The sequence below is a fragment of the Struthio camelus genome, chromosome 6 (genome assembly GCF_040807025.1).
Source record: "Struthio camelus isolate bStrCam1 chromosome 6, bStrCam1.hap1, whole genome shotgun sequence".
Classification (NCBI taxonomy): Eukaryota; Metazoa; Chordata; class Aves; order Struthioniformes; family Struthionidae; genus Struthio; species Struthio camelus.
The window spans coordinates 22,863,171-22,877,686 of NC_090947.1; the positions used below are offsets into that span (position 1 = coordinate 22,863,171).

General features: G+C 35.2%; 1 protein-coding gene across 6 annotated transcripts in view; it reads left to right on the plus strand.

The window, feature by feature from the left end:
* SLC25A12 (solute carrier family 25 member 12) overlaps nucleotides 1-14,516 on the plus strand; it is a 55,958-nt gene that overhangs the window by 25,836 nt on the left and 15,606 nt on the right. For all 6 annotated transcript variants that reach the window (XR_011141912.1, XM_068948588.1, XM_068948591.1 and 3 more), the window contains exons 8-13: nucleotides 1,003-1,096; nucleotides 1,748-1,832; nucleotides 7,181-7,265; nucleotides 7,744-7,902; nucleotides 11,776-11,828; nucleotides 12,017-12,097. Coding sequence is in view for 5 of the 6 variants with exons in the window: in XM_068948588.1 (XP_068804689.1) it covers nucleotides 1,003-1,096; nucleotides 1,748-1,832; nucleotides 7,181-7,265; nucleotides 7,744-7,902; nucleotides 11,776-11,828; nucleotides 12,017-12,097 (557 nt within the window). In the remaining variant the exon portion in view is untranslated. The remainder of the gene's footprint in view (nucleotides 1-1,002; nucleotides 1,097-1,747; nucleotides 1,833-7,180; nucleotides 7,266-7,743; nucleotides 7,903-11,775; nucleotides 11,829-12,016; nucleotides 12,098-14,516) is intronic.

Here is a 14,516-nt window from a genome sequence, read left to right on the forward strand (position 1 = left end):
AGAATGAGTTAAGTTTGAAAATCGATCATCAGTAATCTCCATGGTGTTTTAGATCTAGCTACTTTTATCCATGATTAAATCTTTTTCAAAAAAAGGTAATAATTTATAACTTTTTTTAGTTTATTGGCCTGACAGGTTCTACATACAATTTATATCTGTATATAGGACATAGTTAATTCCTGTACATATGAAAGATGGCCATAGTTCAGTCTTGCCTCAGGCATGAGCAGATTGCTTTTGTAGCCATTTTTTGACAGATTTTATTACCTGTATGCATGGGACCAGCCAAAGTCAAGTGTGGGTAAAAAGCATGCCAAATTTCTTTTTTTTCTTTGGCTTATGTTTATATGCTCTGTATATCTTTTGTCTCTAAAGGAACCCTAAAGGAAAGCATAAAATGCCTGTCCTGATCCTCCAAATTGTGCTAACATATTGCCTAACTTTTTTTTTTTTTTTTTGGGGGGGGGGAAAGATGCATAAATAGATCTTGCTTGGATTTGTGTTATGAAAAAGCTACTACATATTTACTACTCAAACTTGTTTACTGTAGCTTGCTATTTATGTCAGGAACGTGGCGGTAGTTTGGCTAGATGAACAGCTAAGCTTTGGTTCACTGAGAAGAAAACACTGATATGGTGGCGATAGATTAGTCAGTTGCCCTTACAGCTCTAAGCAATGATCCATTTGTTCTGCAGAACTTCAGAAACAAGAATCACAAATTGTGGGTGTGATTTTATTGATCTTGCTAGTATGAGGATTTTTGTTGTCTTTGATGATGACTTCTTACCATAATTGAGAGTGCTGGAATCAAAATTGCTCAAGCTTCAAAGGCTGATTCCAAGAAGGATTTTCTCCTAAGTGTATCTTTTTCCTTTACATTCTGGATTTTGCGTCTTAGTGATAGATTTCATTTTTATGATATTAAAGCTAATTGTGAGCATTTAAAAAGGAAATTTGATAAGTAACCCAATTGCTTTATTTCTCTTTTCCTTTTAAATCCAGAGGAATTTACCCATTCTGCAATTCGATTTGGACAAGTTACACCACTGGAAATAGATATTCTCTACCAATTTGCAGACTTATACAGTGTTACTGGGTAATTTATAAACATTAATTCTGTTTTTTTGTATTCATTATATTGCTATTTTCAGTGTGAAAACCATTAATTTTTGTCTTTTTTTTTAAAGGTTTGCATTCTGTTTTATTTTATTGCAGTAATTTATTCAATGTAAACTGAGTTTGGTATATGCATGTATTTTGTGAGTGAATGTTGTACATCAAGCACAGTTATTAACTGTAATATGTATAGCATATAAAATAGCAATATACATTACAGTAGTCCCAAAAGGCTATAATACACTGGTATTATTAGCTTGAAGTATTGGTGAGGTTCCGAGTAGATGTTTGCATGTGAAATGCTGGGGTGGAGGGAAGATATCCAGTAATTATTTCATTTGTGAATTATGTCCGTTATTACTGGTAAACAAGAACTTGCTTCTGACTAATCCAAGTTCCCTTCACCTCCATTTGAGAACAAGAAGAGAACACGCTTCTAATGCTAAGGATTCTTTATTGCGGTACAGCAGAATTCTTAGAAATGTATTTAAATATGACAGGAAATATATTTAAATATGACAGATGTTTTCAAGCGTAGGATGTATTCTGTTGAGTGTGGCCAGGAATGCTTTACTGAATATGTTTGATATTTTATCTAACAGTAATTTGTTTTCCTCGGCCTTGTGTGAAGGCGCTTAACTTTGGCAGATATTGAAAGAATAGCACCACTGGCTGAAGGTGCATTACCTTACAACTTGGCAGAACTCCAGAGGCAGGTAGGTAGGAATGATATACACAGTAAAACTGCTGAAGTTAAGTGAATGCTTATGTGTATTTACGTATAAAAAGTAAAAAGAGTAGACTTTAAACAGATTCGTAACATGTGAATCCTAACAAACTCCTAAATATGCTATATGCGTTGCTATAAGGAGGGAATTAGAGCAAAGTACTGCGTACATTCCTAACTAGGATATTAGGTGCCATACTAAAGGATGGCCTGCTCACATAAGAGAATGTAGAGGTACTTGGTTCTCCTACTGTCAATACCTTTGTTCGTTCCTGAAAAGCCTTTCACTTCACTAAATAATCCAATCCCATAATAATAAAATTAATTTTAGGTAGTAAAAAATATGAACATTAAATGCAAGGCTTATAAATGTGTTATTTCTTGAAAAATGGGATGAAATGATTGGCTTAACCATTTATCTAAAACGATCATTGAATTTTACTGTACTTTTTGGCTATGTGACCTCCACAGTAGCAGGAGAATCCAATTTTGTTGCAATTAATGAAAAAATAGAATTAGCAAATGGAAAACGGAAAAGTACAGTGTAACCCTCTGATTCACCAGACCTTTATATTCAGGTTTGCTAGCTTTGCGTTTATCACAATTTCCTTATTAAATGTATGGATGTATAGTACAGCTAAGAGCCCCAGGCTGTCCAGTAGGCTTTTTGTACATTTTTTTCACGCTTTGTTTTGTTTTTTTTTTACAACTGTCAGAACTAAAGATTTAGGACCAAACTTTAGGCAAGTGTTCAGCTTATGTTTAGAGTTTCCAGCACAGTTACTGGGCACTGTACTGCCCACTTCTCAGAAGTATAGCTCGTAAGTTTGTATTAAAAATAAATCTAATTTGGGGGAGTTTATGTCCACTGTATTTTTAGTTCAACATACAATTTGAGAGGTTTCCTTTTGCGAGCAGATCTGTCTAATGCTAGTTAAGTTGTAATTTAAATTTTAACCTTCAACTTGATGTAAAGTTGAACCTCAAGTACTGCTGATATTGAAAGCAGCAACATATTGGGAAATCTCTTATGCTAGGCTGCTAATAGAAATAATTCTGTCTTTTTGGAGCATTCTGTAGATGGTTGTTGCTAGAGTAACTAAAGAGGGATTAAGTAGAGTGCTAATAACGTAAAGCTAATAATGCAGACAAGACAATCCTTGAAACAATTATGTAGCAGATTCAGAAAGGAAGGCATAGGTACATGGTGAATTACACGTCTGCATAATCATAATATACATAGGTCAGTTGCACATTGGTATATATTATGAAAAACAAAGAAAAAATGTGGGCTGTGATCTTAAATGTTACTGTTGTACAATCTTTTATTTATTTTTACTCTGTTACAACTTTATAAGAAAGGTACAGTTCCGTGTAGAGCTGTACATTCTCAAGTAAACTTTACAAGAAAATACAGTAAAACTAATGTTAATCTGAATCAGGGCTTTTGGCTCAAGGATGTCTCCATATCTCCTTTCTCCCTGTAATATATAAAGAGAAGAAATAGGGTGCCTAATTCTTAAGGCCTTGCATGAGCTTTTCCCATCCGTGATCAACAGTTCTATATTTCTATGTACTCAGTAGAGAAGTATATTTGTGTGTATTTCTGAAGGTTCACATTTTCTTGCAATATCTGAATTGCTCCAATTCTCTCTCTCTCTCTCTCCATCTCTTTTAGGAACTTATGGAGTGTCTATCAAGACATCCAAGGGCTCTGATTCCCAAGTGGGCATAGCTGGTTTAGGCTGGCTACTGCTGCCTACATCTCCCTTGGTACAAAGACAGCTGAGCTTCTTATGAATCAACTGCTGAACTGCCATATCTGAGTTCAGCATTTATGGCAAACTGAAGTTGTTGATGAGTTGCATTAAAATACTGCTAGCATATGGCAGTTGTTCAGCAACTGATTCCCAAGTGGCTCAGCCAAACCGGCTTGCTGGTGCGGGACAGGCAGCTGGCAGTGATAACTTGGTCAGTCATTGCAAGCTACACTGTCTCCCTTCCCTAGGCAAAGTCCAAAGGCTTCATCTGGGAAAGGTGAAATTCAGATTTTCTGCTCTGGTAATGGCAGTGACAGATAGTGCTGCTGTCAGATGTTCAGAGGTGAAGGAGGCAGCACAGTGATAAAAGCACCTGTGCTTTGCTTGCCATGTGAATGGCCTGTATTTGCCAATGGATGAGGGGTCCAGGAGTCTATCTGGAAATGAAAGTTTGTGTGTATAAAATTCTCTATTTCTCAGCTCACTTTGTATGTGTATTACAAAGAGATTCCTTTAAGCAGTTATATCCACTAAAAAAATGCAAGAAATGTATGAGTGACAGGGAAATCTTGAATTAGTTCAGCTGCAATGGTTGAATAATTGTCCTATACAGAATATTGCAAGTCTTCAGTGGAATGCTTAATTTCATTATGGTCTTACAAGCTATGTAGGATTTTGTATGTATTTTGATTACTCTTTATGACATACGGATTTGGTCATTCAGTTGTTTTTCAAACAAATTGCTCTGAAACAGTGTCCAGCCTGTTTTCAATGTTACCGCTCTGTTGTCCTTAGGGGATTAGATACATCTGAGCTATTGAAATACATGTCCAAAACCTACTTTGTGGTAACAGTCGTTCTGTGGATTCCAGAAGACAAGAAGGATGGCATGGATTAATGCAGAAATGTGGATACAGCGTTTATTCAGATTAATGAGAGATATTTCTGACAATGCTTCTTAATTGTATTCCTGAGTGCCAGCTTCAGTTTTACTTAATGTCTTTGCGGCTCTCACTCACCTTTCTGAGTAGACTGTTAGGAAACAAAATGCTAATTTGTTTTGTTTTACACTTGAGTTACCTTTGAGTTTTGAGTTACCTTTGTAGCTTGACACTGTTATAAATGAGCTCATTGAAAAGAAAGTTTCATTCGTCGTTAGAATAGAACATACACTCTTCACACTCTTGGAGTAATGCTTTGTGCTCTCAACCTATTCTATGTTCTGAACAACCTATTCTATGTTCTAAAAATGCACACCAGAAAGTAAAGTCATTTCATTTTCTTTGGTTTGTAAGAAACAGTCCTGTGCTGGGCCTTATCCTAACTGACACTTGCGTTATGTTATTTAACTGTGTTGATGCAACGAAAGATATGCTGTTGTGAAAGAGAGAATATCATTCCTGTAAGGTCCAGCTGTTCCTGGAAAATGAAATCAATTCTGTAATCACTTTTATATGGTGTTAAAATCCCTCCTTAAAGGAAAATCTAAGTTTTAACATAAACTCAGACTGTCTTTGTGGATTTGGTAGAATGGAAATTAGTCTGCTTTCAACCATGTTTACTTCATTGTCAATTTTTTCATTGTGTAAGATTTTCCTGAAGCCTAGCAGCTGAATATACCATGAGGATGACAGCTACAGTAATTTTCTATTTATAAATATTCATGATTTGAAAACTATAGCATTAATTATATTCATCTACATATCCATCTGAACACATAAGTAAACTGCAAACTTTGTGAACATTTATTTAATAATATAAAAGTGACATTTCCTTCACAAAGAATTTGAGTTCTAACATCCGGTGACATATTCATTAGGATTTATGTCTGAATGTAATGCTTTGATTTTGATGAGAATTCTGTGGAGCTTCGAAGAAAATGAATAGCTTAAAAAGCTAAAAGAAAGCAGGTGTGCTAAAACAGGAGGAATTTTTTGTGAAGACCTCATCCTGTTTCTAAGTCTTTTGAGGCATTATTATTACATATATCTTTTATTTATATGAATCAGAAGATATGTCTTTGCATTTTGGAATTTATTTTTGTGGATCTTTTGTTTTTATTGTCTTTTTTTTTTAATCTGGCAAGTCTAGTGTTTTGAGAATAGTGAGGAAACTCTTCGATTATATGTTTCTCTTTGCTTATAAAGGTAATACATTTGACCTATGCTTTTTTAAAGAAACGGTTGCACATGTACAGTTTATGATTTTGGTTCTACTGAGAATTTTTCTACTCTTCTCTGGTAAGCTGTATTGCTGGGGAAGGAAGATGGAAGGAAAGGATGGTAGTTGTGTCCTAATCCTTTCATGCTGTGGAAAAACTGTAAAAATATAATTTGTGTTTTTATAAGTAGCGATCTCATCTTAATCTCTTAGGCTTTTGTCTTGCATTGTGTGCATATAGTGTGACAGTAGTAGCCAGTTTGTGCATATCCAGTATAGTATCTGTACAAGTAGAGCAGCTTATGCTGAAGTATGTGCTGTCTTACTATGAATATTTCACTTTTGAGAACTTCAATAGACTGAACATAACTTAGGTGGCCTTAAGTTATACTGTAATAATCCTTGTGGAATATTTGTAATATGCATCAGAGCAGAGCTTTTTTGTAACATTCTGAGGTCTATATAAATTCCAGCTGTGCTGTTAGGATTGCATCTGCTAGTGATACAGGTTGCTTTTAAGAAAAATGGTGTTCACGGTTGGGAGATCTGCTTTAGTATCTACTTCAGTATGCACTTTAGCAGTTAACACTTTGGCCACTTGTGTAACCACAGACAAGCTATTGTGTACAGTATAAGTTCTTCTCTAGTCCCCTTATTGATGTTTGGAAGAGAATGTGGCCCATTTTGCATACTTTTCAGTGCAAGTTTGTGAATACTCGCATTGTCTCTAATAACCTCACCTTGTATCTAATAACCTCATCCAATAATATGATTATGAGTCTCTGCAGATATTTTCCATGCAGGCTTGTAGTTATTTAAAACTCTAATACTACTAGTGTATGTGATGGAAGTGAGTGAGGTCATCACTGGGTCTGTAAATTATCAACCTTCTGCGACGGCCTTGTGGAGAATAGTTTGAGGAGTAATTGACTTTTTTCCTTGTTTTGAAGGTATTAAATGTAGTGTTTATGCTATATATTAATGTGTATGTGATCTTAAAATATACAGTGTGTTGATAGATGCTACCAGTGAGGTTCTGAATTTCACTTGAGATGTAAAATTTCGTTGGAGCCAAAAGGGGTTCCATGCCTTACAAGTGAAAAGGCAACAAAATGGAGAGCAGCAAAGTTGATTTGGGTTTTTTGGTGTGTTCTTTATCTTAAAGATAAGTGTTTTGGTTAAACAAGGAATATGGAAGGAAGGATATTTTATGAGAAGTGTATTTGAAAAATATGCTAATTCATCCATTAGTCAAAATGGAAGTTACACAGTCTTTTCAATTTCTTTCCTCCTTAACATAAAGCTACCCATTTTTATCAGATTCTTTCTGTAACGTAAAAAAAGGCAATTCATAGGCATCTTCTTTTTTTCCATGCAGTTTTCCAAGCATTTACTTTTTTTCCTTTTCCCCACACAGCAATCTTTTGGAGAGGTAGGCAGGCCTATCTGGCTCCAGGTAGCTGAGTCAGCTTACAGGTTCACTTTGGGCTCAATTGCTGGAGGTGAGTGACATATCTGGGTTTTATTTTCAAGCCTGGGTTAGCGTAACAATACCTTGCTCAACTACTTGAAATTTTCCAAGGTGCATTTCGTACTTAGACGTGTGAAGAAGGGTCGTACTGCTTTGGGTGGTTCCATCCCCTCTTCCTTTACCCCTTCTGTTCTAGCATCCCTCCCCCTTCCTCTGAAACTCTGCTCACTGCATTGACAAATGTCCTTACTGGTAATTGATTGCTTGTTTTTCTGACTGTTTTTCTTTGATCTGCCTACCATATTTTATGGAGTAGACTAATCTGTTCTCCTTGAGCTTTTTTCTAGACTTTCAGGATTGTTCTTTCTTACTTCCAGCCCATGAAGGATTTTATCATCCTATATATTCTAAGCAGTGTTTAAGTAAATGTTGTAGAAAATAGTAATAATAATTATATACTACACCAGTAAAGATGTTGCAGAACTAATACTCCAAGTGCTTTCTTATAGCTGTTGGTGCTACTGCAGTATACCCCATAGACCTGGTGAAGACTCGTATGCAGAATCAACGCTCCTCTGGTGCAGTTGTAGGAGAGCTGATGTATAAAAACAGCTTTGACTGCTTTAAAAAGGTTTTACGTTTTGAAGGCTTTTTTGGTCTTTACAGAGGTAAGTGAATAAAACACATAAGACAGTGATTTTCTTTTCTTTTCTTTTCTTTTCTTTTTTAATAAATACTTCAAAAGCTATTCTCTTATGGGAAAACTAGGAAACTTGATGCCATGTACAATTTTGCTTCTGTTTCACATAGCTGAATAATTATTTTCCCTTGAGCACTGTTCATTGTAGGAAATGGCTAGGACAAACTGGGCCTTTTTTTTGCTTTGTTACTGATTTGTTCCTGGCTTCTTACGTTGTTTAAAGTCCTAAATTCTGTGATGTGAGTGTTGTGGGCATGGTTGTTATCTCACAAATCAAGGATTGTCAGTTTAGACTGGAGGCAAACATCAGGAGCAGATTAGCCTCTAAGGAATAAAGATCCATCTTAATGCAAAAAATTATATTGAAGAGAGGATAAAAGTTTGGAGCAGTCATTTTGAAATGTGACTGTTAAACTGGATGCCAAAGTTTATGCCTTGTGCTTCTGCAAGCAGTGGGACTTGCTTTATGAGTTTATTCTGTGAACAAGCAATTGCAGCCTATTATTGTATTATGTTGTTCTATTTTACTTTAAAATATACAAAATGGAACTTATGAAAGTAGTAATTTAAAAAAAGAAAAGAAGTCCTCTAAACTAAAGGTTAAAAAGTTGAAGCAGCTTTTTATCAGTTCTATCAGTTAGCTCTTGTTTCAGCTTAGAAGCATGTTCTGAAAGGATTTTCTTCACACCAGTAAGGTGACATACATAATAGGTACATGCTAGTCAGACCTCTGAACATTATATTTAATTGAATTCTCTATTTTTCATTGTCATTTAACATAACTTAATGAAACACAATTTTCATAAGAAACAGTAAAGGTGTTTGTTAACCTGCACACTTTGGTTTTTCTTATTGGAGCAAAATCATTCACTTCTGTGATGGACACAGCCTGTTTTTTCTCTGTTCTGTTCGTGAAGACGTTGGTCAGCATCAATTTACATTAAGGATAATATCTGATAATTTTTTGCATTTAAAGTTCTGTGGATTCTGACTAAGAGTTTTTAGAAATCTCACAAGAGTTTGCAATACAAGTGAATAAAGGGAAGAGGAATATGTTAGTAAAAAGGCTGGTGAGACAGGTGCAGCTCAAGTGAGTTATGTCTTATTGATAAATCAGATTCCTTTTTTGTTGCTATTGCTTTCAAAAAGCTGATACTCCTTGAGTTACATTTATGATTCCATTTCAAAATTCATAATTTCTAATCACACCTTAATCACGAAGAGTATTCTTTCTTTTTTTTCTCCTTTTTCCCCCCAACCACATGGTTTTGCATAGCAGCTTCTGGAACTGATCATCTGTGATTTTTATTTTTGTTTTCTAAATTTTCTTTTCTAATATTGTGAAAGCAAAGATGGTTCCACTGATGAGTTAAAAACAATGCTTTGTATTTGAGGAAAAAAAAGGTATGTATTTTAAAGAATGTCAGCTTGTTAAACTTTTATTTTTTTAATAATTATTTTTAAGACTGTTTAGAGTAATAGTTTTGTGTGGCTTTTTTGAAAATGTTACGCTTAATGGTCACCGTGTTACTAAGGACTTGGACTCATAGAGTTAGATAGTCTCCAGAAGCAAATTAACCTGGAAGTATAGAAACATTTCCATTGTAAGGAAAGAGCTGGCTGTGGGTCTGTACCTAGGTTCTTACATGCTATAGTTGGATTCTCTAAATTGTATGCTAATATAATAGTACAATATAGTTGTTTATCACAAGTTATGAAAGCAGATTTGCATACATACTGGAAAAAGTGCTTCAGTTTTTGTAAGGAAAACTTTTATTTTTTGGTCAAGAAAATCATGACACTCTCAGACCCTGGCATCCAACTCCTGAATTAATTATGAAGCATTTTCTAAGCTTCCTCACTAGAACATGTGGAATCCCAGGTTCTCTGGATTGCACAACGTGTGTATGCAGCATGTTTAGCAGTGCGTAAAAGGCAGAGGTGGGGGAGGATTGTCTTGTGGTGTTTTGTCTAGTAGTTTTGGTTTTTTAGAGTGTAGACGCCTCAGAGCTTGATTTTCTTTTCATGCTAGATCACAGATTCAGGCTGGGAGGGCAGCCTTTCCTTTTCTTATTGTCAACCTTTCTTTGTATTTAATAACTACCTTTCCTCAGCATAGTAAGTCTGTAAATCGCAGAGAAAGTACTGTGTTGGAAGAAAACACTACACTGCATATATTAGCCACTGCTCCTTCTATTTAGGTACATTTGCTGCAAGCTTCCTTTTAAGGAAGTAATATAAAAATTATACAGGCTGAGTAGCTTGGGAAATTCTGAACATCCTTTATGAATTTTTAGCTATTATTCTTTTCACTTAAAGTGTAGTGGAAAGCTGCATTATTACAGTTTTATTGACATTATTGGATATAATTAGCATGGAATTTTTGGATAGTTAATTGACAAACACTTTGACAAACTAATATTCCTTAACCATGGAATAACGTTAAGAAATTAACACTTCTATGAAAATTAAGCGTTTAAGTTTTACAATCTATGCATGTGCCAAAGTGACCGTGGAGAAAATAGATTTTAAACTAACAGACGTGGCTATAATCTTGTATGTTAGGAAGTTAAGACTGCCATCTACTGATTTTTCTCTTAAACCTATTAGGTCCTAGAAAGGCTTATGTGCTTTTGTCAAATGGCAGTTCATTCTGATAGTAGCCTATTTTCCAGAGGCAGAAGCCTTTCCAAAATCATTCTGTCCACTAATGCTTCCTTTTTGCGGGATAAAAATTATTTAGTAGCAATAGAGTTTAAAGAAGTTCATGTTACCGTGTTGGACTGAACAAGTGAAAATCTGCGATGTCCTTAGTTGACTGTAACCTCCAGAAAATTCAGGTTAGTGAGTCAAGTAGAAGTTATTTGATAATTTATCATAGTCACTTTCTGCATGTCCCAAACCAGTCTTATAAACACAGGATAACATCTGTGTGGTTGAAGTAATGCAAGTGCTGTGCTATACTTACAGAACAACTGGATTTATACTGAATGTTTCTTCAATCCAACTTTTTCCCCTAGTTCTAGATTCCTGTATCTCCATGTTAATCACTTACGTAAAAACATATACATGAACATGTTAGACTAGGCTATTATTTAGTGAAATAATATTAGCATGTGAGTTAAACAGAATATAGCTGTTTTATTTTATTAAGTAGGACTGGAAAGAACAGCACTTGCTTGTGTAAATGTAGTTTTGCTTAAATATTTGACAGAGTATTTTAATTCAAATCTTTTTTGAAATTAAGTCTATTTTCAAACTCAGCTGAGTGGTAAAATAACTCAGTTATGTGTTTAATGGGAAGCAATCAAACCATTTAGAGATTATTCTTTGGCAATGTATAAAATGCGCTCTTGAAAAGAAAAAGTCACTATTTTTAATGGGCTGCAATGATAAGATTTGTTGATATTTTTGTATATCTCAGAATTACCCTCCTATTAAAAAACTTATTTCAAGAAATTATGGGAAAATTATATTAAGAGGCTGAAAAACTCCACTCAAGTTACCCCTTATCTGAATGGACATATCCAAGGTGTGTAGTGAGTCCTTCTTACCCTTATTTTTTTCTGTAGAGCAACAGTATCAGGCTTGGCAGCTCTGGTCAGGCTTTTCATTGCTATTTCAACAGAAATCTAAAAGTGTATAGGTACGCCAGGTATGCATTTAACATGCAGTGCTCTAGCAGCCTCACATGCATAACTGCAATCCACCTGAAAGGGTAATTGCAATCCACTTCAAAGGATATCCCATGTGCAGAAAGGCATTTCTGTAGAGCTCTAATAAAATACCAGTTTCTCTATTAGGAAGATAATGTTGCCTTATGATGTCTTTGTTTCTATAGGCTTGTTACCACAGCTGATAGGTGTTGCTCCAGAAAAGGCTATTAAGCTAACTGTACGTATCTTTTTTTTTGTTTTCTGGCATCCTTTTGTTTATTAACGTACACAGGATTTATTTCCTAAAATGTGTGAAAGATGACCACTTACAAGTACTCTAATAAATATGATTACAAATATACTTCATATATGATAATACGGAGGAAAAATACTGAAAAACTGTGTAACGTATTGTATCTTTATTAGGTTAACGATTTTGTCAGAGACAAATTTACTAAGAAAGATGGTTCCATTCCACTGCTCGCAGAGATCCTTGCTGGAGGTTGTGTAAGTATCAGTCCTCTACTTTGTTCCTAGGAAAAACTGATTCTCAGTCATGTGCAGTACAGTTGGAATGACAGTTAGTGTGTGTGCTCTGTGGATTTGAAGAGAGCTGTTCTTTTCCTCAAATTAATTTCTCTGTTTAGAAAACTTTGCATACATCTGAATTGAGTTCCCTTGGAATCACATGCTTGAACAACTTTTTTTGGCCCAGTTTCTAACCTGTAGTATCAGCAGTGGTTGTGTTCACAAAAGGGGCTTCGGCATGACTAAAGAGAGGGTGCCTCTTCTCCCTTTCCACGTTTATGCTTGAGTGGTGTTAATGGTTAGTATAGAAAGATATAGATAGTCCTTGACATATAGAAATTATGTTTGAGTTCCCTCCCCGTGCCCCCACCGAAGCTGGAATGATTTTTAAAAACTATTCCTTGCTGAAGATTTTAAAAAAGAAAGAAATATGCCCTTTAACTTGTTATATATAAAAATTACCTATTCAGGAAAATGTGGAAAAACTATATAATGTAGCCTTATCTTTCTGCTAACAAGTATAAGTGAATTTTTTTTTAATTACTTCATATAAAATGTAGCTACTTTGCTCCAGATGCTAACTACATCCTTCAGGTAAATATGTTACAAAAAATTGAGTGTTCATTGAGAATGAGGGCTATAATTCAGTAGATCTCTAAGCTATCTGTAAGTGGTTTGAATTGATATTGATAGAATTTTTTTGTGTGTTTGTACATTGGCTAATTTCATTTCTGGGATTCCCCAACAGTTGTTAACCCTATAAAGTGTCTAAGACTTGAGTTAGGTTTCTTTTGTAGCAGAGAACACTAATAACTTCCAGTTGAGTAGGCTGACAGGCTGGTATAAAGCCTCCTCAGCTTACAACAAAACCTGGGGCAAAAAGGTTGTTGACCTCTGCAGACTTTTAATTCAAAGAAGCAGCCCTGGAGGGAGGCTGCTTATAGTTCTGCCTGATTGAATTTGGCAGCCTGGTACATGCTTGAGTCTTCACCTGTCAGTGTACAAAGTTTATTTTCTGAGAAATGTGAGAAAGCAGCTGTGATGCTAGCAAAAGACTAACCTTTTTCTGGAAAGCTCAGTAACACAGAAAGCACATATGGATCGTTTGTAACAGAATTGAATATAATTCATTAGTGTTTTTCTCTGTGCTGTCATTAATTTTAAAATTTAAGTAAAAATCTGATCATTAGTTTTATTATTTTATATTCTTTTGTACAAAAATGTATAATATTCAATAAGATCTTTACTAATGGCTTTTCCACTTCTTGGTAGGCAGCCCTTTTTCAAAACAACTTCTTATTTTTCTACTATAGTAAACATGATAACTCGGGGGAAATTTGAGTTTCAGATAAGCTTTCAGAAATTTGGATGCATCTGTGAAGCTGAGCAGATTTATAATCCGTCCAAACAGATGACTGTCTTAGCTCATATTCTCATCTCATGTTTCAAAGTAGTACTTGTTTCCTTCCATCTGGGGGAATTCTAGAGGACATTGGCATTTGTAGGAGAGGAATTGGCCACAATTTAGCAACTTTAGGGATGTTCTTCTTTGCTTTGTAGCCATCTATCGATCATCTAATATCTAATATCTTACCAACTGATGACTTTTCTGTGTGCACTGTTTCACTTCTTCCTAAATACCAGAATCTTTATTAGCAATTCTATAAAGTTTATTTTAAAAAACCTGAAAAGATCAATTGACTAAAGCAGTGGCCAGTTAATATTTATTGTTAGTATCTCTTCTCATGCTCTGTCCTTTCCCTGCGTAGATTCTATTCAGAGTAAAACAGGATAGCAGCTGCAGTGACCCTACTGGACTTGCAGGGCTGTTTTTGGAACACTGTTGATGACCTTTCATAAATCCCTTTCTGTATTGTTGTCACTGTGAGGCTTATTTTCTGACAGCTCTTGTCTATACTAACTTACTTGGAAATTGTCTCGATCTTCTCATTTCTGGTGTTCGTTATAGACTCTTTTTCCACAAAATATTATGAAACATAACCAGTTATAGCCAGAGAATTGTCACAAGCAGGCTTAGTCTGTCTCTACATGCATGCAAGATTTTCTGTTTGGAGGATGCTACCTTCCTTCTTCATCTCCCCTTGATTCCATTCCTCTTCTCTCTCAGTTAGTACAAAATGAGGGGTTACTGTGGGACCGTTTCTCTTTTATCTAAGCCAAAATTAATTTCAGCCTCTGGATTTGGGTAGCTTGGTTTTATGGCTTTTTTCTCTGTTTGACATGTAAATGTTTTGCTAATAGTACACTATAAATAGACTAATTTAAAAACATTCTTTTCATCTTGTCGTAGCACCAGAAGAAACAGCATTACACCCATATGCAGTTCTCAGAGGTGTACTTACTGTCTCTGACTCTCACTTGCCTGTGTTTAGCATTG